Genomic DNA, 27,396 nt, shown 5'->3' on the forward strand with positions numbered 1-27,396 from the left:
AAACTTGTAATAATCCCCGAAATTACTGTTATATCCATTTGTGTGACGGTGACTACCTGTTGCGACTGTCAAACAGCTTGCAGTTATTGTAAGCTAGCTAAGTAACGTCAGACGATTAGCTTACTTGTTAGCCCTGTACGACGGTGTTAGCTTAAATATAAAATGTTCTAATATAAGACTAAAATTGAAAATATGATTCCGCTGAAGGGAAGGTGCCGTTCTCAGTACAATTTTAAGTAAATTCGCGCCGATGTCAAACAGCTCTATGGCAACTCCAACTCCAACTCTCTGCAGGTTAGTCGAGAGTTGGCTCCACCTTGACTAGCTGAAATATAGTGATTAATACCATAGACTGTATAAAATAAGATTAATACACGCAATAATGCCTCAATTATAATGTAATTCCAACATGGGCCATTCTGAAAAATGAGTAACCTGCTTTTACTTTTACTTTTTGTAGTCTAATTTAAGTATATTTTTGATTTTAAAATTCTAGGGTACCTATTTTTACACTGTGGTATTGAAAATTTTATTTAAGCAAAAGATCAGTATTTTTTTCCATCTCTGTATTCCAAGATATATTGGAGTTTACTACATTCCTAAAGTCTAAAATGTAATGTTATTTGATAATTATAGATAAATATCCAAAAAATATTTTCAAAAATATTCGTAAAAATCCGGAAAAAAATCCCCCAAAATATTAGTAAAATACTTGAACAGAAAATACTAGCAAAATATCCAAGAAATATCTATTGAATATCCCAAAAATATTATTGAAATATACAAAAAATAATAATAATAATAATACATTAAAGAAACATTAGTAAAATATTTTTGTATTTTAAGTATTGGTAAAAATTCCAGAAAATATATGTAAAATATCCAAGAAATATGAGTTATATATCCCGGATATTAGGAGATGAAACAAAAAAGTATTTTTTTTAATAGAAAATTAACCCTTCATAAAACGTAACTGCATAAACAATTTCTAGCAGAGCGAGTCCTGCAGTTAATTATTTAATACATTTTACTGTTCACATGACACATGTCAATATTTCAGTTGATTTTATGTCTTTAGATTGAAATTTGAAACTTGGATTGGGTCTTTATAGGTGTACAAACTTTTATTTTGTTGTATATTTTATCATGTAAAAGCATAAGGTAACTCTTTATTCTCACAATTAAACTGTATAACAATTTCTCAATAAAAACTTGTTTATGTTCTCATCTAAACCCATATTTATATCAACACTTACTTTGTACATTTATTCTATTTATTCATTTTTCTCCCTTTATTCACTTTTTAGTGCATACACATGTAGACAGTATGGACTCGGCATAAAAGGACACAGACAACTGCAATTATCAGATTTGTGTTTTTCGTGTAAATTTTTCTACGACTTCTGAGATAATAATCACGTCAATTCAGAAAAACAGATCTTTTTTCTCCAGTACACTTCTGTAGGGGAGAAAGTAGTAACTGTAACGGGAGATCTGTTTGGGTTTGGATGTATTCCAGGCGAGCTTTGCAGCATGAGTTTTGTTTATTATTAATAATTATTTTTATTTATACATACACACTCCCAAGTACACATACATGTTACCCCAGTTACATGCTTACATTTACATTTATACTTGAGTTGTGGCATTAGCTCACTGGCAGCAGGACAGAGATAAGAATTGTTGAAAATATTTTATTTAAATTATCAAGTTTTTTTTCTTTTCAAAGCTGATTGTTCCAGTGATATCTGCAGCTCAGTCACCAGAACAAAAGGTTGACATGATACATCTCTGCAAACCATGTATACGTTATATTTGCACATTTCATACGGATCATATCAACGTTTCCAAAGTGGCATAGTATATGAGCTGACTCTGTCATCTTGAAGTGGAGAGGATTGTGGATGGCATGACACCTGCTAAGCTGCAGACCACTGTTCGAGACCAACAAATAACAAAACCAGATGTTTTTTAGCAAGTCACTGCTGTGTTTAAAGCAACCTTTTAGGCACGAAACCTGGGTGTTTTCCAGCTACCCGTCGCTGTGTTTCCACTGGGGATAGTGCCACAAAAACCCTGTTGTCTTTTGCTAAGACACTGTTGCATTTCCTGCCAGGACTGTGCCCCAGAACTGTGAATTTTGAGCCAAAACACGATAATTTTCTAACCATAACCAAGTGGGTTTGTGCCTAAACTTAACCACAACATTGCTGAAACAAAGTTTTATCTCCTACATCATGTATAAATAAATGTAATGTATCCCTGGTTTTGCAGCAAGGTACAATACCAACATTTTTTCGGGTGATTGGGTTGATATCTGTCATGTCAGGAGATGTTAATTTCTTTCCGGCTTTTCCAGTGAAGTCGTATTGTTTTCTTGGTGATAGTTAGGGCAACAAGCAGGAGGCATATTATGATTGTGTTGAGTACTTTATGACAGATCGCAGAGTACACATACAGAAGGGGATACTGGAATGCTACAGCCAAGAAACAGGAATAATGTGGTGGCTACTTCTTCACAGAAATGTGCTGGTGGAGCCAGAGTGCGTGGAGGTAGTTGGCAGTTGTGTTACATTACACTGAGTGCATGTCTGATCATCATACACATCGTACCTTTGAGAAGGGGAAAGATTTGTATTTGAAGATGAGCTCAGGTATGAGGTCCATGATGGTGTCATGATCCAGGTTTTAACAGCTCCAGGTTAATTTAAAGCAGCTTTGAAGACCCCCCAAAATGATTCTAGTGATTCTGATCCCCTATGAGGCATCAGGTACAAACAATACATCTGCAGAAAACATATCAAACACTCGGTTTTTAAAGGACCAGCCAGTGACAGAGGATGAGAGGCAGTAGTCATGTCCATTTACTGTCATTGCATACACGTTGATACAAACAAAGAAATGAAAACAACACAAACTAAGGATGAACACAGAGAGAAACAAAAAAAAAATACAAACATAATTCTCTTTCCTTCACCCGAGTTATTTTACAAACAAAAATAGAAAGCTTCTAAATCAAATAAGCAGCTGCACTGTTTTTCTGAACATTAGATACAATTATCTGCTTTACACACCCAGCTCCACTGTTACTTAGGTTGGCACATCGAGACACAAACAGCAACACAATCAACAACAGAAAGAAAAGCTTGTGAAATCTGTGTGAGGTTCTGCTTCTGGTTCGTCGCACGCAAAGTCAATCGTTCTCACAATTACAGATGTCGTGTCCACAATAGAGACCTTTAAAGCCCCATATCAGCTCAGGGTTCAGATCAGTTTGACTTCAGTTTTACGCTGTGAATGAAAACTTGCTTTAACCTTGACTCCAGTCTCTCTGTAGAAGAAGAATGGGGTTAAACATGAAGGCTTTTGCTTGGAAATTGTTTTTTATCCACAGACTGACATTTTGTTCTTTAATATCTAAGAAAAACACTAAAGGATGGAGGACATCTGGTAAAATTATGCGTTTTCCTTAACTAGAGAAAGTCAGAAATTATTGAGAAAGGGAAAAACATGTTGGTTTTGTGATGGAATTTGCTGACAGGCATTAAAAAAAGGGTACCACCAGCCTTTCTCTTTTAGATGAACTTTTCTTTGATAAAGCGGATCTTAAAGCTGGGGTAGGCAACTTATTTTAGAAACATTTTTTTGTTATATTTATTAAAAATTTTCTTGTATCTGTGGCTACCGCAGGTCTGCAATAAGCTTGTCCGATCATTTAATTCAGGCCAAACTAAATGATTGGACAGCCTGCCTGTCTCTCAGAGAGAAGGTGTTCCCGTTTGCTGCTCTACAAATGTAGATGCACATGCACGTTCAATGCAGAGAGTTGCTATTCCAGCATTAGCAACAACTGTCTACACTGCAGAGCAAACCAAACAAGGAAGACGGACTCCAAAAGAGAGTCTGTCAATAAAAGTGTTTCAGAGATGGAGAGAAAATGTAGCAGATAGTTTAGCCTTCTGCTAACCAGAGTTAATGCCCACAGTCATGTTTATGTAGCTATCATTAGCTAGAGCCTCAAAGCACAGTGTGTCCCCTGCCTAGCTTCCCGCTGCTACAGGCCACCTCACCAAGAGGAGAGCGGGTATCCTGTCCCGTATCCTGAGTTACTGCCTGCTCTCTTCCCAGGGAAGCAGTCCACAGTGGTGAGGAGCGAGGCGAAGGGATGGTGGGGTGGCTCACCTTAGCTTGCTAATTCTCTCTTCATTTATGATCTTATAAACAGAGAGAGAAAGCAGGGTAAGGAGGGGCTGAGTGAATGTGCTGTGATTAACTCTACAGTGATGTAAGACTACATAAATCAACGTATGGGAAACAACGGGTTGATGTATGAAGTGCGATCATATGCCTGTAATCATCAAAGGGGAGAGCTGCAGGAGGAGAGTGTATGCCTTGTCCAGATTTCTGCCTGCCCCAGCTTTAATTACTCCGATGTATTCTCGCTAGCAGGAACATGAATAAACACATTCGTGAATAAAGACACTGATGTCTTAGCTGAGCTTTAGCTTTGGACTTCACCCTGTATTATGTTTATAACAGTACCGTATAATGATCCAGACTTGATCCACAGACTGCGGTCTATCACGCATTATGAGCTCTGTCAACTCTGAAAAAACGTTTGTGATTATTTTACCAAATTGAAATCATCCTTTCACATAATTACAACTATTTAGGATTGACTTCAGTACATTATTTAATCAGAAACATCTCTGTAAAGTCTGATTTAATAATGAAACACAGTTTTGTTTTGGAGTTATTGGTTAATTCAAGACACGCTTTCTTCCCTTTTGAACATTAGATCTGTAGCTGGTTTGGGGCTTTTGTGAGAGGAGCTCCTGAGCTACATGACGATGAACACACTTTCTCAGTTTCCACCAGACTGAAAGAAGAGCCCGATCACTTCTCTGCAACTTTAACACAAAGAAGAAGAAGAAAAATAACATACAAGCGTGCAGACGCACTGACAGACATACCCAACAAATCCTAACGTCAAAAATTAGGTGGAATAAAAACAAGAAAAAAAAAGACACAAATCTACAATTGTTTTTTTTTTAGAAAATGACAATAGAAATTAAAACTAGTAGAAATATTGAGCGTTCTCTGATTTAGCTAATCATCAGTGTACATAACAGTACTATGGCAGCAAGCGAGGGGAGGAGACGACCAGTTGTATTAACTACAGGGCAGTTACAGGTAGCACTTCACATCAGCCTTATTCCAGTGTGGGAAACTGGACTCGCTGTGGTGCAACAGTACGGTACAAGTACTGAGTGTACACTTTTATTGAGCCGTTACATAGCAGGTATTGCTGTGTATTATTGGTTGAAACACCAGGATAAAACCAAAGGAAGAGTTAACCTGTTCTGCGTCTTCCACACAGTTGGACTGCAGCACGGTCTTTTTACAGAAACAACCTCTGGCTTCTTGTCTCAAACACACCACTGCCTTGTTTTTTTTAACCAGCAGCATCACTATAACCTTCTGGAAAACATTCAAGCCCAAAAACTACATTCCTACACTTTGTTTGTTGCCGTTAAAATTATTAATACGTCTACAGAAGTGGGAAACATCTACCAGTAACCAGACAGACGTCGTGTCTCCACCTGCTGCTGGTGTTTCTTACATTAAAGGACAGTGGGGTCATTTTGCAGCACACCGGTCAATCTCATCAGGAGCTAAAGGTTGTTTGTTGGACAAGACCAAGTTCATGGGATTTCTCCTCCTCCTCTTATTCCTCTTCTTCATTTTCCATCTTCCCTGGTTAGGTTTGTAGCCGCTGGCGTGCGGCTGTAGTCAGAGCCTCCCTGCGAGGATCCTGGAGGCCGTCACACGCTGGTGCAGCATCTGTTCTGGAAGAGCTGCTCAACCACCGAGGAGTCGGCCAGCGTGGAGATGTCGCCCAGGTCTCGCTCGTCACAGGCGATTTTGCGGAGCACCCGTCGCATGATCTTCCCTGCAAAGAGCAGAGGGTGGAGGTGATAATGGTACGTTAGTTGATGAGGTCTGGAACTAGTAAAACAGAAGTGCACATTATTTCTTATCGTTAAACTATATTTTGTCAATTTTACTTATGAGTGTTTGTGAATTTTATCTCCGAGTTATTTTTATTGAGTGTTGTTTCTAATGTTTCCTGTGGAAATGGACTTAATGCACAACCTCTTTTGTACCTCCTGGGTTTCCGTAGCTCACAGTGCCGTTTTGCAGTCACATTAAAAAAGCACTGCTGTGCTACTTTAATATTTACTCTGTAAATTGAGCGGGTTACGTTGTAATCTGGCGCATATTGTTCACCGCATTTATCATCACGTTAGCAGCTGTTTTGTTTTATTTGGTTGTGACCACTAAAATGAGTTTTGTAGACTTCTGTTCAATTAACTTTTTGCCACCATCTGTGGTACAGCGAGGTGCCTTGATCAGTCACATGATCAGCACGGCGCTGCAGTTTTAACATCGATTTATTTATTTATTGTCTTTTATTTTTTTCTTCTGTACAGCACTTTGGTACTCTGTGGTTGTTTTAAAGTGCTTTACAAAAAAAGTTGGATTGGATTGGATCTAATTTCTGGTGTAAAATGCTGTTATTCTGTGTGTTTAGGAGCAGAGGTGCAGGAACAGGTGTCCAGGAGGTGATTAATGTGTCATATTGTCTTCTGCAGGTCTGTTTTTGTTTGTTTAATGTTATAATTTTTGCTGTGTCTGTTAAGTTTCCCACCTCCAACACAGTTATACTTTGCCCACTAGGTGTCGTTGTATTTCCTTTCTCCGGTGTATCTATAGCTCCTTGATACTAATGTGAATATAATGTGTAGAAACTGAAGTTAGAGACAGTGCAGGTTACATTTCTGGGGGAGCAGAGGTGCAGAAACAGGTGTCCAGAAGGCAAATAATGTGTGATATTGTCTTCTAAAGGAGTCATAAATGCCGGAAAACAACATCTTCGAGTCCTTAGTTGTACATGCCCTGTCCACACACACATTACACTAGCAATGACAGTTGCACTGTGTACCACTTTGAGCCGAATCTAAGATAGAGGCCACAGATTTTTTCCTCATATTTTGCATTCCTGCAGTCGTTCCTGAGTAGAAAATAATCCTTACAGAAACATTGTTCCTGTTAAGTTTTTAAATGTCGTTTTACGATGCTATGATCATCACAAACCAAGTTCAAATCACCTCCTTCATGTCAGGGTGACACTTCAGAGACAGCTATAAACCCTTAGCACGGCTGAATTAACTGATCCTCTAAATAATAAAGACACTAGGGTTTAGTTGGAGCTCTAATTTACGTTAGTGTTGTACATCAGTCAGGTTTGGCTCATTGAAAAGTGTCTACATTTCCTTCTCCACGAGGTCAGGTGAAATGAAACTCTATCCATCAATTATTTATTGATAATTTTCTGTATATTGAGTAACTTTACCAGATCGGGTCTTGGGGAGTCCTGGAGCATTCTGCATGTAGTCTGGTGTTGCAATGGCACCAATCTTCTCCCGCACTGCGAACACCAAAGACAAACATAAAATCAGATGTGGTGCAGAAATAAAAACATGCCTTAAAAGAAACCTATATCAGACACAACTACATCAACTTTGACAGAAATAATTTGGGAAACAATGGCTGAAGAATGAAGCACAGTTAAAAAGGTGTTCAACTCTTCTTCCCAGGCAAGACTACAATAAAAAAAAATGCTTGAATGCATCTTGCCTAAGCTGTCTTTACCAACCTTGTCTTTTGAGTTCTGCCTCCAGCGTGCGGTTGTACGTCACTCCATCAGTGAGACTTACGAAGCAGTAGAGGCTTTCTCCTTTGACGGGGTGAGGTCTACCCACCACAGCGGCCTCGGCGACAGCTTCATGCTCCACCAGAGCCGACTCCACCTCTGCTGTGCTCAATAAGTGACCTGCAGGGAGCAGACAGGAACAAAGGGAGGTGGTGAACAGATCTTATTATTAGTCATATTAGTCATAAATCAGATAAACTCAGCGATCAGTCTTACCGGAGACATTCAGCATGTCGTCTATCCTGCCTGTTATCCAGTAGTAGCCATCCTTGTCTCTACGGCAACCTGTACATTAAAAAAGTACTTGTCATAAGCAGTTAAATTTAAACAAGTGTTACAAATACAAAGCCTCTGACAAAAATTAGCAGCAGCACAAAGTGCACATGTGGTTTGTTGCTAAGACGGTAGCTGTAGTGGGTGCTGATTTAAGTTCTGTCCATCTTAATAAAGGATAAAAAGATAAATTTAAAGAAAACTAAGGTAATGTAATAAAAGATAAGTGATGATATGAGAAATTTATCTTACAGCAGAATAAGAAACCGTCTAAAAAGGTTGGAAACACAAAGAACAAAATAAGAAAGTTTAATCAGAACAGATCCATTCTCTCACCGTCTCCTGTGACGTAATATCCAGGAAACTTCTTGAAGTAGGTGGTTTCAAACCTCTGGTGGTTTCCGTACACCGTCCTCATCACACCGGGCCATGGCTGTTTGAAAACCTGTTTGTTGGCAGAAGAAGCAGAAAGTGATTGACACATTATGAGTCACAGGATGAAACACAGAAATGATAGTTCAGGTCATTTGGTGGTGATGATGATGATGATGATGATCCTCACCAAGTAACCTTCACTCGGTCCCTCCAGCTCCTCTCCAGACTCATTCAAGATGGCCGGCACCACTCCGAAGAACGGAAACGTCTGGCGGACAGGAAGAGAAAACATGACACATTCAGGTGTTGTCTTTAATTCAAGACATTAAACACAGCTTGAGGCAAAAAAAAAGTTAAATTTTGGAAGACCTGACTGTATACACCTGCGGCTTCTTGACCTCCCCTGTCACGTCTATTTTACATCTGCTGTCTACTTTTATGCACTTTGCAAAAATTTAAAATGAGAAACAAAAAGTAATACAATCTCAGACGACCTTTAAAGACAGCTGCATGTTGCACTTTTGTTTTTAATTTCACTTTTTAGTAAAAGAATTACCTCCAAATTTGTACACATCTTAACATATTTTTATTTTTGGTTTATTCAAATCCCTTTTGCTTCATGAATGAACTGTGCTTTATAAAAACCTTGCCTGACAAATTTGAACCAAAGTTTTGAGCGTTTGTTATTTCGGCATCATTTACTCACAGCAGATCCAGGTTTCATGGGCGTGGCTGCAGGAAGAGGAGTCAACACGTGTCCACCCTGAAAAGCCAGAGAACAGTGAGAAATGTCTTTTTTATATATATGCAATAAACTGAGTTTCCACCAGGGGGCAGCAGGATGACTGTTACGCATTCTAATTTGCTAAAACAAGCTGACAAGACTTATGTTTTATTTTGAAGTGTTTAAAATGTCTGGTCTTATATGGCTCTTGCTCACGAGGAAATTACTTAAACAAAATCATCTCTACCTCAGTGGAAATATGAGAATAACAACTTACAGTTTCTGTCTGCCAGAAGGTGTCGACAATCGGACATCTCTTCTCTCCCACCACGGTGTAGTACCACTGCCAGGCCTCAGGGTTGATGGGCTCTCCCACTGTCCCCAAAACCTTCAGAGACTCTCGCTTATACCTGCAGACGGAGTGTTTTAGCACATTAACCATTAATAAGATGAAGAATCACTCACATCTAACTAAAAGTGTTGAACGTGGTTTTACTAAAAATGCACCTTTGTGTTTACTCCCTGAATAAAAACATTATAAAACACAGAAACAAAAAAGATGAGCATCAATGGAAAGCAGCTTGTGACGGTCAGAGATGACTCACTTCTGTACCGGCTCCTTGCCGTACTTCATCAGCAGCCTGATGGCGGTTGGAGCTGTGTAGAACTTGGTCACGTGATATTTGTCCACAATCTCCCACATGCGGCTCACATCTGGGTAAGTTGGCAGGCCTTCAAACTGAAACACACACCAACAGTTAATATAAACAAAATCAACAGATGCAAGAATTACATGTTGATTATATGTTAATATCAAGTTAAAAAGCTTTCACCAGAAAATGTCTGAAGACAGAGGCACCTACGATAAAGGACTGGGTGGATGTAATACATGCTATATATGTGAGGGAGAAGTTGACCTTTTCTTCCAGATTGGAACTGGAAATATTTTACAGACTTAAGGAGAACTGGATTGAGTACACATCGTCAAGCAGGTCGGACCGATAGAGCGACTGTCAGCCAAGTTGGTCTAAGTTTGTAAAAACAGGAAGTTGGGTCTCCCGTCCCTCAGGGGACACTCACCAGGACGCTGGTGGCTCCGTTAGCCAGCGGGCCGTAAGTGATGTAGGAGTGTCCTGTGATCCAGCCAATGTCTGCCGTGCACCAGTAGACGTCGTCAGGCTGGTGGTCAAACACCAGTTTGAAGGTTGTGGCAGTGTAGAGCATGTAGCCGCTGACTGTGTGGAGAACTCCCTGCAGACGAGAGGAGAGAGGAGCGCTGGTGAAGATGATTAAAACCTCTTCCACTCAGCTGGGACGCCAGCGTCCGCAGCCAACTGTGCCGTCTCTTAGAGGTTTCAGCGGGTTGAGTTTTAAAGGTAGAGTGAAGATACTGGTATCACATGAAACTACAAGACCTAATGAATCCTGGCATGTTGGGAGGGAAGTTAAATAACACTCCAAAGTCAGACAAATGTTCGATGAGGGTAAAGCTGGCGTAGCTACTTTCACAGGGGTCATCTGACCTCTCACCTCAAGATATCTGCATTAAATGTGTTATTTTCACGTATTGTATTCGAATATTTCTGCATACTGGGGTCCCTAAACAGTCTTGGAATTGCATAAATTGCGGATCTGCTGAGCTGCTTCTCAAATTAATCTTCAGGTTCCCAGCTTTCGACGACGTTCACCACTTCTATGTGACACATACTGTTGACCTGCTGTTTCCTCTCCTAAAAATGGGTCTATGCTAGAAAGGAGGAGGGTTAAAGAGGATAAAAAATGTGTGATTTAAGGAGCAAACACAGAGACCATCTTTTCAAGTCGCAGATGAGAATTAAAATGATCTAACTTTGTTGTTGGAGGTTTAAATACTTGTGATGCTCCATCCTGAAATTTCTGTGCTCAAAATGATCATTACCTGCTGGTTTGGGCCTGACTAACACTAAAAGTTCAACATTTTCAAACTACCTGGATTATAATAGAAAAATGTGTTTTACTCTACCTTTGGTTTGCCAGTTGAGCCGCTGGTGTAGAGGATGAAGAGAGGATCTTCAGAATCGCACCACTCTGGTTCACACTCGTCTGAAGCTCCACGGAGCAGAGTGTGCCAACACAAGTCCACCTCCAGGTTCCATGGGACCTGTAACAAACACACACATACAGGACACACACACATGCACACAAACATGCACAGACATAAACAGATAGTACAAGTGAACTAGGGTTGGGCAATATATGGATATGATATTAATATCGTGATTAGACTCTAGGTATCATCTCAGATTCTGGATCTTGCAGTATCGTGAGCGTCGTCTTTCCGTGGTTTTAAAGGCTGACTTACAGTTAAGCGATGTCGTTTTCTGAACTCGCAACCTGTTCTAGCTGCTCTATTATTTGTCTATAATGACCAGGTATTACTTGGGGTTCATCCCAATATCCCTCCTCGACTCCTCCACTCCTCTATCCTCGATCACTTGACCCGGAAATTGACTGAGACCCGCCATCTTGAAGGATGTCTTAATTCATTTAACATGCTCAGAGGAGAGAGGAGGCTTTCAGAGAAGAGGGAAGCAAGGTTACACGGGTGCAGCCTTCACGGGAGTCTTTTATCAACCAACACACACCCCTGATTGGATATCAGTTATTAATTGGACGGCGCAGCGCTGCAGCTGATCAAACTGATCTGATACATCACGATATCACTGGAGTTTCATACCAGAGGTCTGAATAATTGACGTCGCTTCACGTGACACTTCAAAGGAGAAATATCTAAAGGCATTTATCATTTTTTCCTCTCCTTGCATCTCTCCTCCGTGTCTTACGAGGATGGAGCTAAGACATGAGGAAGAGATGCAAGTGAAGGAAACGTGGATGCGAGATCAGGTTTTGGGATGAACTCCTGGTCATTCTCTCCACATTACTGATGATTTACCGAAAATCTAATGTATAAATACTTAGTGAAAGCACTAAAAGTCAACCCGATAATATCATCACAAAATCAATATCGGGGTAATTGGTAAAAATTAAAATGATAATCGATTTTCTCCATATCGCCCAGCCCTAAAGTGAACACAGAAATCCCTCCATGTTATCAATAAAATCCCCGTCAATCAGTCACAAAACATTCAGAACAACAAACGTCTCTACAATCTAAAACACAAAAGTGAGAGAAAGTTAGTTTGACAAACTAGTTCGGAGAGAAAATGCAAAACAAGAGAAAACTGTGGATCGGAGTTACAGTGAACAAAGCAACAAAGAGCGGTTAGAAAAGTTACAAACGTGTCTGTTGTAACTTATTCGCTGTGTGTCAATCAGAGCTGGGTCACTTACCATCTGATACGAAATGAGACTAAAACAAAGCAAAACTATGAGGTGAAATGTGTGAAGTTTAAGGACTAATGGGGGAAATGTTATCTTAAATAGCCTGAAAATCTTTGGACTAACAGAAAGATAAGAGCAGACAGAGATTAAGATAAGGAAAGATAAGAGGTTGAGAAAGAGAAAAGATAAAGACAGACAGATTTAGTCGTAAAATAAATTATGACTCCACATAATCTGTGTTTTGGGTCATTCTTAATTGCCTAAATGTGCCAAAAACAATCAGGTGAGCACCTTTCAAACAGTAAATCAACCCAGATTTGATGTCCACTGGACTTCACACAGAGATACATCTCTTATAATGCAGTTGTCTTGGTTCAAGAGGAATTCAAACAGAGCTGACGTCATGTTAAAGATGACATCACGTTGGCGGGGCCTTGTGTTTTCAATTAGCACCAACAGGTTTCCGTCATGTTCAGAGTTTTCTAAAGTTATTTTAATTGGGTATAAACCAAAGAAAACAACTGATAATTTACTGTCTTGTCTTTCAATCTGAACCGTTTGTGCCCGAGGAGAGAGAAATGTAAACTATGTACAGAGCACACTGAATAAGAGAAAACACAGGGCTCTACCTCTCATCTAAAGTCTTTATCTATAACTAAGTTACTGAGAAAGAATCAGGGGTCTGTTTGTATCTGCATCTGGACATCAAGGAGGCAAAATTACCTTTATAAACATTAAAATGTATATTTAGACACAAATCTGATTCTGGTGTCCTGGATCTGATCATAAATAAGACATGCGAATATAGCGGATTAGTTGAAGTCCGATACCCAGAAGATAAGCAGGTATTTAAAAGTAAAACATGACATGAGATGAGGGCTGAAATCTTCATGAGGATATTAAAGAAAATATTTTATAATGACCATCATTAGTAATTGGTCAATTATAATTACATTTTAGTTAATAGTTATTTAACTGTTAGCAAACAATGGAATAATTGACCCACAGGGTCCAGATTTCTCCTCAGTCATTTGTTTAAGGTCCCACAGTTTAATATATTCAGCGTCATACTTGGGTTCACCCATATTGTGGAGCTAGTTTGCGGTCTCTGTCAAGTAGCTATCCATTAGTCTTTCGCTCTACAGCAGGAAATGGCACTTCAAAATAAAAGCGTTGTGCGAAAGTTCACTGTACTTAAAAATAAAGTGTGTTTTTTACAAACTTGACACTTGCGAGTCACTTGTGGTCCATTCAGATGAGACCTGCAACCCACTTTTGGACCAGGACCCACCCAAGCATTTAAATTAGGAGAAACTACAGTTAATTCATTAAAACTTGAACCAAAATTCTAATCCTAGTGAGCCACAACAACAGTCTAGTGTTGTCAAAAATAGATTTATCGATACATATCAATGAATATTGAATATTTGAATATATTGAATATTTGACAGGGTTTCAATACTCCTTTTCAATAGTATCAACACCATCAATTCTAACATTTATTGCCTTTAAAATGTGTCATCACACATCACAGAGGCTTTTTAACATGTGCACTACTGCAATATAAGTGTATTACAGTTGTTCTGTTGTTCTCTGCTACTAACCAAGAAATAGAAAAGCCGTTGTCGTCATGTTGCAGCCTTGTTATATTAATCTTTTAATAGAAATATTCAATTTAATGCCCTCAATTCACTGTGGCATTAACAATGGTATTGAATTTTATTGTATTTCCAAGGTACTGCATCGAAGTATCGTTACAACACAACAACAGAGACCCCTGATTCTTCCTGACTTGTCAGTAAAGGAGAGAAGTGTTAAAGCAGTTACATTAGTAAGAAAAACAACAGCCTTCAGAGACCACAGGTCATGTTGGGCTGTGTCCAAGCAAGTAGATAAAAAGTTATCAACTTCGACATAAGGAGTGAGTTCACAACGGATACAGAAAGAGAAAAAACACTGTTAATACAAAGAGCATTTACATCTTATTCCAATGAATTTAGACGGTCCAGAAAACATCTGAGAACATGAGAAACACTTTCCAATCGTGTCTGGTCCAATACTGTCTCTGATTTAGCTCTTATTTTTATTAACATTTGTGTCTAAATTTTGGTCTTAATTATGATTCTGCCTCAGATAAAGTGTAAAAAATATAAATATCTAGAAGCTGACACGTCATTGTGTCCTTTTAATATTGTTTAACTGCTACAACAGATGTCATAGAGATAATATGACCTTCACAAAATTTAAGTTAAATAGTTTCTCAATTAGAAACAAATGATTTTTCATGTTCACAAATGTACTCTGAACTGTCCAAAAGCACAGGAATAAGAGACTGCTGTTTTACTGCTGGGTAAAAACAATAAATCAATCATGATAGTTTCTTGAATTATATCAGATAAAATAATAATAATGGTAAGAATTTTTCCTCCTACTTTGTTTATTCTTTTTACCCCGCAGCAGTGATACGAAAACTCTACTTGAGGGTGAAACATCCCTTTAGAAAACAAAAACAAAAAGGTGTTATGGGGGTCTTAGTGGAGGGAAGAGGGAATGAAAATACCTGCGGAACAGGACGTGTTTTCTTTACTCTCCCTGTCTGTTTCTCCTGCTGGACAGGGAGGGAAGGAAAGAAGGAAGAGGAGGAGGAGGAGGAGGAGGAGGAGGAAGGAAAAGTTAATGAGGGAAAGTGGTTACTTAAAAACCCAAATTAAAGAACATAAAATTAAGATGAAAACAGGGTCCACAACGTCACCATAAGTTGAGAAACTGAGAGAAGACTTGGGAGCTTTTCGAGATTGATTTTGTAAAAGGAAATAATTGAAGATGTACAAAGATCCCAAACAACACAACATAAAAACCAGATGCAAAACCTTCATAACAGAATTCAGAGGAACCTACCCGTCTTCAACTTTATTAACATAACTGACGTACAAAAATAGAAAATATAATTTAAAGGATAAAGCTGGCTTAACTCTGTATTTTTGTAGTTGACAACAAATCACAAGAAAAGACCAAAAACAATGTGTTCGCAATGTCTGAATACTTCATGGCTTCCTGTCTGTGGCTGTCAGCGGCGGTTCCTGCTTAAGATGTTAATCTTTACAAACATAATTTTGTTTTTTGAAAAGTCTTAGTAAATTCCTGAAACAGTTGGTCACTGTAGTTTTTATCAAACAAACAGGAGGAAATGGTGCATCTGTTGGGGACTATTTTCAGCGGCGGATTAATCCACATTTGGTGCACTAGTGAGTATTTGTAGCAGCAGGACAGTGTGTGTGTGGGACTGAGACAAAATGAACTACAGTGTTCATGGTGATGAGGAACATGTCACCCGGTCACACAGCTCATTGGTGTGCTTAACAACAATGGAGCTCTGTGGCACAGAGGAAGCAGCAGATATATCAGGTTACAGATACACACACAGGACTTGATTAGCGGGAATTCTGCAGAGGTACACGTTGGCGTCTTTGCAAACCCACACACAGAAAACTGTTACAGGTAATTGTGGGTCAAGCCTCTGTAAGAGATCGTCCCGTCCGTTTAAAATCATAAATCCAAATTCTTTCATGTTTGTTTCGTGGATGGAGTTTGAACTGTAAACAGGGTGAAATTGATCACACTTCCTGATTGCTTACACTTGTTCTTTACATTGTGGTTTGCAAAACGTGACACCAGGGATGTCACGGATGTCACAGGAAGCGGTAACTTTGGTATCAAGTCAATGCAAAAATTCTGGAAACCTGACATTACATGTCAGAGACAGCTCCGCCTCCACTCATCAAAAAGGAAAGCGTTTTTTCCCAAGGCGGCCAGTGTATTTTATTTTATTTTTTAAGTTCTTTGCAATGGGAGTGCCACGTATTTACACTGTGCTACAAACGGCAACAGCGTGAGGAGGCGTTGAACATCTATTGGGTATCTGTTTTTGTGACATGCCTACGTGACGCTGCTTCCTAGCTGTGTGTACGTTGTACCCCAAGTCTGTACACGTATAAAACAAACAACCTGTGTGACTGCAGCTCTTTTAGGATCAGTTCATTGTTGGTTTTGGTCTTTTCATGGAACATGTTGACAACAAGAAAAATACAGAACATCACCACCCCTTTTCCTTTAGAGTAAAAAAGAAATATGAGTATTATTTGCATGTTAGTAAAACTAAAACTTTGTATTTTATCTGGCAAACATGGGAGAAGCAAAGCAATGATGTTTTCTTGGGGAGGATGAGAACTTAACTTAAAAGACACACTATGACGGCACTGAATGATTTGATGATATAGTTTAACTGCAGACAGACTATTGTTGCAGTGACGCTTTAACCTGGTCTGGAACGGCACAGTTTGTGTCTTTAGCTCATCGTTTTACCTGCAGATCAGGGCAGGGCCGTTTGGCTGGAGGAGACTGAGAGCCCAGAGGAGTCTCTTCTGCTTCTTTGGACAAATGCTTGAGCATTATACACTTCTGTACTGGGAATCCTCTGCACAGAGACACAGACATGGTGGTTGTTACTATCTCTGTAAGATAAATTATGTTAGACAAATAGTTTTGTTTACATGCTGCCACTGGACCATCCATTTATTCTTATCCAAACATGATCACCCTGTTTAATTCTGCAGGATGGAAACGAAGAGACTGTGCAGATGGATGATGAGAGGAGAGGTAATCTAATTCCAGTGGGTGCATTGTCCGTTTCGTAATTACATCAAGACAGACAAGAACATGATATATGTGTACTGAGAAGGAAACTCTTTGACTGTTGGTTTAATTTAAAATGGAAATATGTGCATTCCTGCATTTAACAGGCATCAAACTTCAACATCATTTATCTAAACAGCACCTTTCATGCAAACATGCAGCTCAAACTGTTTTGCGTTGCATAATTTAAACAATGTAGAGAAAAAAATTAAATTTTGCAAGACAAAAAAATACAAAAATTAAGTGTTAAAAATCAAAAAATAAAAGTCAATAGAATGAAATAAACATGGGGATAAAAAATAATGGAAATACAAAAGATTAAAACTTAAAAACTAAGGCTACAACACAACGCCAAATCAAAAAGATAGTTCTTTAATTTCCTTTTAATAAGACCAAGAGAGCTTGTCATTCTAACATCCAGAGGTAGTGAGTTTTAATATATATTTAATATATTTGTTATTATATATTCTTGATGTAACATTGTTATGCATGTAGAGTAGCTGCGAGCATCTTAAGACACAGCTGTATGTGTTTTAATATGGACGAGTTGTTGCCGAGGTTACAACAAGTACAAATAGTCACTAATAAAAGGTATTAAAAAATAATGTGTTTTTGTAATTCTGCACCCTTTTTATATCAACGTAGGCCCTGATCACACAGAAAGCATTTTGCAGGTTGCAAATTGAATGCCACCAGTTTGTTGAGGGGTTTTTTCATAGTAATTAGTCGCTGCTTACTAAAATGTTGAGGCAGAGGGTGCTGTCTGTAGCTCTGGTTGAGGCTGAGAGGCTGTCAGCAGATAAACAGAGATCTGTGTGGGTACATGAGACCCTAAAGAAGAGGCTGGATCATAGGGAGTAAAAATTCAGCCCTCCTACAGTTGTCATGAGGGAAAAATAAGCTATAGAGACCAAAACCGGTTTTTGTTCCAGGCTGTAAACATGTTTAAGTTGGGCATTTTAACATGGGGGTCTATGGGGATTGGCACTTCCATGGTGGCTTCATTTGTTTTAGCCCCAGAGGTTAACGCTTCATAAAAAAGTCCAAGCATCTGCGTGTGTGTGTGTATGTGTGTGTTAGACAGCTTACTTGTCTCTGCATTTCTGCAGTGCTTCGTCAGCTAAGACCTTCAGGTTTATCAGCTTATCTCCTCGATAGAAACCATCTGAACAAATGAGATATAAAAACAGAGATGAACAGAGACAGAGGGGGAGACAAAGAGATGGGATTCATTCTGCAGTCGAACCAGTTCAGCAAGGAAACTGTACATGCTGACAGGTTAACAGCAGGCAGGGCAAGAAATAATGTAGACAGAGTTATTAATATGAGCCGCAGGAGGCAGCGGGGCTAGAAGTGTACATTTTTTAATGCAAGACAAAACTGTCTCTCGTCGACTCACTGCATATAAATCTGTGCGAAAGCATCAGCGAAAGGATGGATCCATTATCTATCTATTTTAAGGTTTTCATACCATACTGTTGCTTCCCAGTAGTGTTCCTTATTGTATGTAAATCCCAACATTCAAATTGTTCATTCATTCAAATTTAGGTCAAAATACTCTGCAGTAGTTACCAGTATTTATCAGCTCCGACTCTGATCAGCATTGACAGGAACATAACACCCTTTACCAGCAAGATGCAAAGACGCACCACCACAAAATACCCTCCGTCTCCACCCAAGCAGCACTCACACATTGATCCAAATTAGTATGCACAGAGTTTGATAGGGAGACTGAATAAGTAAGCGATGCATAAAACAAAATGACCGCTTTAAAGTTTTCAGAGGCCTCCATGCTCCTCTCTACAGTTACCTGTTTTCCAGCCTGACCACGGTGTCAAATGTGACACACCAAAACAAACTCGACAAACACAGAAAGGCACGCTCGTCTGCTGCAGAGCCGTGTACACAGCTCTGGTCTACTGGAAATGGGAAAAGAGTCTGTAGTCTATTCTTAGCAGGTTTACCTGTGTTTAAAAAACCTGCGTACACATGCTAATGTTAGTGTAGAAGGGGTGTTAGTGACTGAACCAAGCATTCTTTGGTAAGTGTGTGCTATGTGGGTCTTCCACACCAGCTATACTCCTCTAACCTCTATCGTTAGTTCAGATCCAAACGTCAGACAATGACACAATCTAGCCAATTAAAGCAGAGGTAGAGGCGTCTGATGGCAAGGTAAAGCAGTGAAAATATCACACAGACTATGCACCAGTCCCTCATACAACCCCACCTCAAAAAATTAAACTAACCTTTTAGTTTTTATTATTATCAGCACAATAACCTTCATCTCTGCTTCTTGCTGAGAGCTGAGGGGGTGCTTCCATTTGAAAAACCCGGGGGGAAAATGCAGATGGACCCGCCCTTTGAATGTTTTGTATTCACTGCTATCAGGTCTCTGTGGATGTGAAGCTCCACAGTTTCACAGCAGGGCCTCACCCCCCGCAGTTTCATGGGTAGTTTACAAAACTTTAGTGGAGATCCGTTTCACCATTCATGCTCTAATTACTTTCTTTACAAGGTAGTAAAACTCTATGAGTACACTGCCAGTCACTCAGGATTAAAGACTCCATGATCTGCTTACAGGAATTCTATGAATGAGAAGTGTTTGTGTGTATGTCTGTGCATGTGCGTGTGCATGTGTGCGTGTGCATGTGTGTGTGTGTGTGTGTGTGTGTGTGTGTGTGTGTGTGTGTGTGGGTGTGTGTCCACCCACGGGCCATTAACCCAGCAGATTAACAGATTTATATCCCCACACTCTAATCCAGCTAATAAGACTTTGATTGCTGGTCACAGCTCAGCACCTTGTCTCAGTCAGTCGCTTGTTTCAGCTTCACTAGCTGAGAAACCGGAGAGAAACTTCAGTGACTGAAAACAAGCTGAACAGGCCACTGACAGCCACCATTTCCACTGCTGTCTCAAATGTCCAAAAAATCCACAGAATTCTCTGTTAATTAAATGATAAGATAAAGTAATGCAGCTTTATCCTTTGATAAATACTGAGAAATTATTACTCTGCAACAGAACTGACCAATAACTTTTCTTTAAAAACATCTGCTAATCACTTTCATCTTGTAAATCTGCATCTGTCTTACAACTGTCCTTTTCTTATTGTCAATAAATCTCAACAACAACATGTTGTACATGGCTCTATTGTTCTGTATCTCCTCAAGGGATTTGCTGAAGAGTATCTTCACTAGACATTCTTTAACCTGAACACTGTCTGAAAACCGTTTTCCCCAGAGGAAACAAATCTTTAATTTACTTTACCTGCATTTTAAGTCTTGTGTATGATTTATCCTGGCTTCATACCACTAGAGAAAAAGTTCACGAGTCACTAGGCTAATTTATGCAATGGTAAATGTCATAGGCCTATGCTAATAACGTTCGCATGCTGTATTCGTGGGGAAATGTGTCTGGTATAAGGCAACTGTTTTGTTGATGAACTCTGTGAGTTATAATGGAGCGTAAATTTGTAACGTAACCTTTGCTAAATGTTGCTGTTGTTCGCAGCTTCATACGACGAAAAGTCTGCAAGTCGCCCAGCTGATGTTTGCAATGTAATGTTATAGGATTATGTAAACAACGCTAGCATGTTGTGTTTGTGGGGTAAACGTGTCTAGCAAATTACAGCTGTTTTGCCTGTGAACCTTGTGAGTTATAATGGAGCCGAATTTGTACTTTGTTTAACGTTGTCGCTGTTAAGCCATGCTTTGTGTGTGTTTTTCGGTGTGTAGTTGCAGAGCAACGCAGACACACCACTGCACACGTATAAACGCTCATAATGGCGTAGGCCACTTGCGTAGGCAACAGTGTAGGCTCTGTCTAGAGCCGATGCACAACTAAAATCTCAGCCCTAAAGGTCAAACAGAGAAGCAGATCTGGAGCTGGCATGGATTCAGTGTCTTCAGGTGAAGGACACGTCAGAAGAAAATATGCTTCCTGTCAGCGAGGCTTGAACCCCAGTGATTCAGTAGCAGTTTGATGATGACATTTGTAAAATAATAATAATAATTTTTGGACCTCAACATGGCCTTTAAAATATTCTTGTGAAAACCTGTGATGTGAATTTGTTAAAACCCAAACTTGAAACCATAAAAATAAAATGACCTTCTCAGTGTATCTTTACACCTGACACCCACCTGCTGTGATGAGCAGCGAACACTGTGAGTCCATGATCCTCTCACACAGAGACTCCGCAGAGAAACCTGCAAACTACAAACAGCAGCACGCACAATATTAAAATCCATCTTTATCTATCTAACTTTTTATCTCACACTAACCATAAGTCACCATGTATATGCTGCAAAACATCCTTCTTATTAAGCCATGTATGTAACTCACCACTATGGAGTGGACAGCTCCGATGCGGACGCAGGCTAACATAGCGACCACCAGCTCCACCACCATGGGCATGTAGATGGACACCCGGTCGCCCTTCTTCACTCCTGCAGACACAAAGACAGGAGTATTATCACTAAAGCAACAACAAAGCAGGGAACTAAAAGCAGAAATCACCGCTACTGCTGTTTTATTCAAGACGAGATGAATCTTTGCTGCCATAATTCTCAAACAGCATTAGTTATAGATCATGCAGTGTTAACAGGCAGTGTAAACGTACCCTGAGACTTCAGGACGTTGGCAAACTGACAGACCCTCTGCAGCAGCTCTCTGTAGGTCACTGTCAGCTCGTCCCCAGGCTCATTGCCTTCCCTAAAACAATCAAAACATACAAAACAATGTGTGAACAAACAGCATGTTTTAACAGCAGGTTTCTTAACATTTGTAAAATAAAATAGACAACAACAAAAATGTGATTATTAAATATGTTTGTAAGTAACTCACTCTTTTTAAAATATAGAGCACAAATTCAAACTTAAGCATCAAGGCTGGATTACCACCTGTCCCACCACTCCTGAGTGTAGTTTTTATTGACTAAAAAAACAAAGAAAAACCAAATTTAACTAAAACTAATAAACATTTATGTTTGTGCTTGGGCTGCTTGATGTGCAAAAAAAAAATGCAATTATTTTGACAGGTATTGTGATTGCAATATTGGTTGCTATTTTTGTAACAATGGTCATTTTTGCATTTCATTTTGATTAAAGAAAAATAGATGATGTAAGTTTTGATAAGGCCTGTAACAAACAAGCATGTTCCCTTAGGTCTGGAAATGATTTATAGGCCGATGCATCTCTGAAGCACCACCAATGCTTCATTAATGATGGTTTGCTGTGAAACATTTTACCTTCGTCAAAAGATCGCAGCTCCTGCGATTTGGACATTGCACTTGGCCATACTGCAGTTTAAATAATATTTCCATTCATAGTGAGGACCTAGTTTGTGCCAAGTTAAAATGCCCAGATCCGGGTGTCTCACTCTGAGTTGATCATCTTTATTGTAGTTCTGTGTTTACATGGTGCATGGTGTGAATTCTGACTTTACCCACATCTCCACCACAACACAAAGGAGTAGTTACAGACCCAAAAATCCAAAAAATCTAAACTCTTATTCATTCATTCATCTTTTAAACAAGTAGAACTTCAGCTCAGTTGTGAAACATCTAAACTTTCCCCCTTTTTCACAACAGAGTATCATCCTGGACGTTTAAGGAACTCCATGCTTGCAAAAACATAATTCGAGGTCACGTAGCGACACACACACACACACACACACACACACACACACACACACACACACACACACACACACAAAATTTGGAGGGGTTAAGACTTTTGGATTAATCTCATTGTCTGGGAGAAGGCAGAGAGATGAATGAGCTTTGACAGCGCCGCCTCTCCACTTTATTAAATCACAGTCGTGCTCGTGAAGCTCGTCTCGCAGCATCACAGTCTGCAAACCGAAAAATATGACTGACTAACAGTTAGTGATGGGAGGAGAGAGCTGTGCTCCAAGTCTGTACTCCAAAATACTGAATTCATCTACACGGTTAGACCCCTGAGATTAAATATATAAAATCACATATATGTATATTTACGTGATATAATGAACACAAGACTGTTGTCCTCCAAATCCTGGAATACATTTTGTAAATGTTTTTTTGTGTGGTTTTCAACAAGGCTGCATTACAGTAAAGTATTGTAATTTTCTGAATTTAACAGCCTGTTCTGTTCTTGTCTTTATCCACTTAGTAATTATATCCACATGACGGATTATTACTCATCGACAATCTTACTGTGTAAATGTTTTGTCAAAGCAACAATAGTCAGCCCCACAATATCGCTGCACTATCGATATCGAGGTGTTTGGTCAACAGCATTGTGATATCAATTTAAAGTATATTACAAGAAGAATGATTGTTTTCATAACTTTATTTATCAGTTGGAGCTGAAACAATTAATCTGTTACTTGGTTAGGTTGTTTAGAAAACTATTAGGCTTAAGGAAATTGCGACGGACAATTTTCCTTTATTTTCTGACATTTGAGATCCAATGATTAATCAGTTCATCAAGACAATAACTGTTAAATGCAACCCTACTTATAATTATTTTTAGTTTATTTGTTAATGTATTAATGTCTTAAAAAAATGTCTGGAAAGGTTTGAAAAACAGAAAAATGCCCACAACAATTTGCCAGATTGCCGACCAAACTGTTGATTATATCCTTGATTAACTGATAAGTTGTTTGCTCTATAAATTGCCAAAATAATCAGTGTGTCCCGAAGCCCAAGATGACGTCCTCAAATGTTTTGTTTTGTCCACAACCCAAAGATATATTCAGTTTACCATCATAAAGGAGTAAAGAAACCATAAAGTTTTACATTTATGAAGCTGGAATCTGAGAATTTTTCAAAGAAAATTATTTAAAGGCGCTGTATGTAAGAATGTGACCAAAACGGTTACTGCACTCAAATTCAAAATACTGCCGTGAGTCGTGTCCACCCCCCCTCCCCTACAGATTCGAGGTTGCTGGACAGCGGCACGCTGGAGACCGATTTGTTTGCCCACGGGCTGCTGGTGTGGCAGGGCCGTGTCGTCGCGTCCTTGATCTTCGGTTTTCCAGCGGACCATTCGAGCAAGTCCGGCTTCTCTGCTGCTAACGCTGCTGCCGGGATACAGCTGAGGAGACTGCTAATGCTATGTACTGGGACACTGCTAATGCTGCTTGCCGTGCTGCTGTAGCTCAGTCGTAACTGTAACTGATGCTGAGACTCTACTGACTGTGTGACTGGTAGACGGCGGTGGGTGGTGCAACAGGCCAAAACACAAATTCAAAACATAAACATGATTTGCAGACTGTAAAAATGTTTTTTAAATGCAAATATTCTGGCTGTACTATTGTTGTCGGTGAGATCAGTATGTTATATGAACATTATTCCTTAGTCTCTGTGACATATTAGGAGGATCTTACGACTATCTGCTTTAGATTTCTTACATATAGCTCCTTTAAACCGTATAACAGGTTATCAAATTAGTTGGTGTCAAATGCAATAGTTGACAACTAATCAAAGCAGGTTTGCAACGGTAATTTGCAAGAGCCTGAGGTGGTATCTGCAAAAGTCTTGTTTTGTCTGAATACTAGTTCAAACTCAAAGATATTAAATCTACAAAAACATAAAACTGTAAAAAGCTGCAAGTCTTTACATTTTAAAAGCAAGGCTCAGGAAATGTTTAGTATTTTTCATTGATAAATGACTTAAACACATACTCAACTATCAAGATTATTCACACTGACAGATGGATACTTTCAGCCCTAATATACAGTATGTATTATAAGCTAGGAACATAGTAAGTTGATTTTGCAGTTGAAATACAAGAAATCCATACACTTGACTTTACCGTCCTGCACTAACAGAAAATACAAGCACTGACTGACGTCAATCAAACTGTAATTTTGGAAAAGCACATCCAACTAAACCTCACAAATGTGCTTTGCAAGATATATTAAATTTGCTGTCAAGTTTTTCTTTGATTATGAAGCTCTTCCGGGCGCTACTGCAACATCATCTCAGATTTATTTTAATTTTTTGCAGCTGTGAGTTGCTCCTCTATTTCCCTCGTGCAATGCAATGTGTGACAGTGTAAATCTATTTTAAAAAAATTGAATGCTTAGAATAGTAATGTACTATGAAACTGGGACACAGCTCAAGAAAGTAAATGTTAAAGTGCACCTGAGGGAAAGACATTCAGGTAGGAGACAGATGGGCGACAACAAGTCAGAGACGAGGAGTCAATAAAGGACAGGGAGAGGAGAAGAGTGCATTAAGAAACACTGCTTAGAGGGGGAAAGTATGAGAGCGCAAGAGGAAAGAAATGAGAGCTTTAAATGCACCATGAGGAGAAAAACACCTGCAGCAAGAAGTTGTGAAAGAAACATCAAACTATATTAAAATATTTGTCTCCTGCGGAACTCCAGCAACAGCACAGCATTCTTTAAATACAAGCTTGAACTTGTCTTTGATTTCGATTTCAGCTGAGTTTGATTGTGTTTTCAGTTTTAGACTAAGGGGCGCATTGCTGCACATCTGGACCATAAAGTATTCGAAGAAAACATACGGAGTGAGCAAATTATAAAAAGCTGCACAGATTAAAGCACAGTGAAGCCATCCTGGTGGAAACAATGAGGAGGGAAACATGTACAGCAGTAACATAACTTCTGTCTTTTCAAACGTAGTGTCAGATGTGCCACGTCTAGAACAGTATGTCAATATCTTTCTGCACCATCTCTTTCCTTCATTGCCTAACCGGTTGTGGCTGATAACTGTAGCTTTATAGAAACACATACACACATACAGTGCATATAAGCCCCGCCCTCCACTCGCTTCCAGCACAGAACTCTTCAACAAAAATACAGATTGCAAAATATCTTTCAGCAGCAGCGAGTGGAGATTTTCTTGGTACAATAATTCAGGAGCACCAGCCAACACGCTGCTGCCTCACTGGAGTTGCTCAACAGTGCTCACTGTATCTGTATCTGTAATGTTTTCCAGCATGTGTGTGTGTGTGTGTGTGTGTGTGTGTGTTGTTGGTGAGAGGGGGAGCATACATAGCTGAAAGGTCTCTGAGACCCGCCTGGCACTGACAGCTGATGGGAGTTCACAGAATAACTGACACTATTACAAAGCTCTGACCTTGATAATCATTTCCAACATGATATCCGAGCTGCAGTTTCTGTGTGTTGACAATTGGGACTATCTATATATATATGTATGTGCCCTGACATGCCCCGCGCTGTGTGGAAGACATACAAGAAATAGCAACAAGGCTGGCAGGCAACATACTGCAGTATTTTAGCACAGTGTTGTGCTGCCTGTACACATTTCTGGCACACATTTGAGACCTTGCTCATCTCTACAGTAACCACACATTCACTGGGGGCGGCATTAGCTCAGTCAATAGGGACTTGGCTTGGAAACTGGAGTGTCACTGGTTCCAGTCCCCATGCGGACCAAGCATGGTGTGGACTGGCAGCTGGAGAGGCACTTAAAGTCCTCACTCTGACATTTCTCCATTCACTGCACATATCGGTCCTGTTTGAGGATGTGTGTGTACTTCAGGCCTGTGTGTATGTGACACTTTGGAGATTAATAAAGTATATCTCCTTTTTCTTCTGCTGTATATGAGGAGGTTTGTGGGGCAGAGGAGCCTTTTAACTTTCTCAATATTAATATAGACAACTAGCATAATTACATAACCACAGTGATGTTTATATGTACACTTCCTGTGTCGCTGATGCATTAACAAAGGAAAGGAATCTATTGATGCTTTCGGAGGATGCACTTTGATATTTTCCCCAATGATGCTACACTAGTCCATACCCATTGAGTGCACAGTTACCCACGCACAGTTTCACATGGTGTGTGTTTGGGATACAGGTCATAGGAAATTGCAGATTAAATAGTCAACTGAACCTGTTAAGAAGAGCAATGTATTCAGACAGAGTTTTTGTGGATTTGATAGTACGATTGCTTTATTGAAAGTACAGTAGTACCATTGCCAATAGTGGTAGAATGGTATCATTTGTCAAACATGGGACAGACAGAATGACTGACAGAATGACACACTGACAGTTTCCATGATTATGTACAGCATACCATACCATGACTTAGTCATACCAAAAATTAGAAAAATAACACCAACATTGGTCCACAGGGGGCGCCACAGCGATCGGTCGCATTTTAGCCATTTTGAAGCATTTCTCTGTTGTTATAGCGCCACCCAGTTGCCAATTAGAGTTAAATTTCTCCAGTCACCTTGAGGCGTCCTGTTCTACATATCTA

The 27,396-nt window shown here is 39.5% G+C and overlaps 1 protein-coding gene across 3 annotated transcripts in view; it reads right to left on the reverse strand.

Moving 5' to 3' along the window:
* Positions 1–2,841: 2,841 nt before the first annotated feature.
* The window catches only part of acss2 (acyl-CoA synthetase short chain family member 2), a 37,753-nt gene continuing 13,198 nt past the window's right edge, over positions 2,842–27,396 (reverse strand). The window contains exons 3-19 of one of the 3 annotated variants that reach the window (XM_050064187.1): positions 21,778–21,869; positions 21,501–21,604; positions 21,299–21,371; positions 18,252–18,327; positions 16,833–16,944; positions 15,031–15,075; positions 11,152–11,289; positions 10,230–10,400; positions 9,755–9,888; positions 9,427–9,559; positions 9,132–9,188; positions 8,613–8,693; positions 8,387–8,495; positions 7,994–8,062; positions 7,721–7,897; positions 7,418–7,492; positions 2,842–5,953 (exon numbers count right to left, since the gene is read on the reverse strand). In XM_050064187.1, coding sequence (XP_049920144.1) covers positions 5,826–5,953; positions 7,418–7,492; positions 7,721–7,897; positions 7,994–8,062; positions 8,387–8,495; positions 8,613–8,693; positions 9,132–9,188; positions 9,427–9,559; positions 9,755–9,888; positions 10,230–10,400; positions 11,152–11,289; positions 15,031–15,075; positions 16,833–16,944; positions 18,252–18,327; positions 21,299–21,371; positions 21,501–21,604; positions 21,778–21,869 — 1,774 coding nt within the window. In that variant the 3' untranslated portion in view covers positions 2,842–5,825. Of the gene's footprint in view, positions 5,954–7,417; positions 7,493–7,720; positions 7,898–7,993; positions 8,063–8,386; positions 8,496–8,612; positions 8,694–9,131; positions 9,189–9,426; positions 9,560–9,754; positions 9,889–10,229; positions 10,401–11,151; positions 11,290–15,030; positions 15,079–16,832; positions 16,945–18,251; positions 18,328–21,298; positions 21,372–21,500; positions 21,605–21,777; positions 21,870–27,396 lie in introns of all 3 variants that reach the window. The other 2 variants (XM_050064185.1, XM_050064188.1) reach the window with 2 other exon arrangements.

Source organism: Epinephelus moara, chromosome 16, assembly GCF_006386435.1.
Source record: "Epinephelus moara isolate mb chromosome 16, YSFRI_EMoa_1.0, whole genome shotgun sequence".
Classification (NCBI taxonomy): Eukaryota; Metazoa; Chordata; class Actinopteri; order Perciformes; family Serranidae; genus Epinephelus; species Epinephelus moara.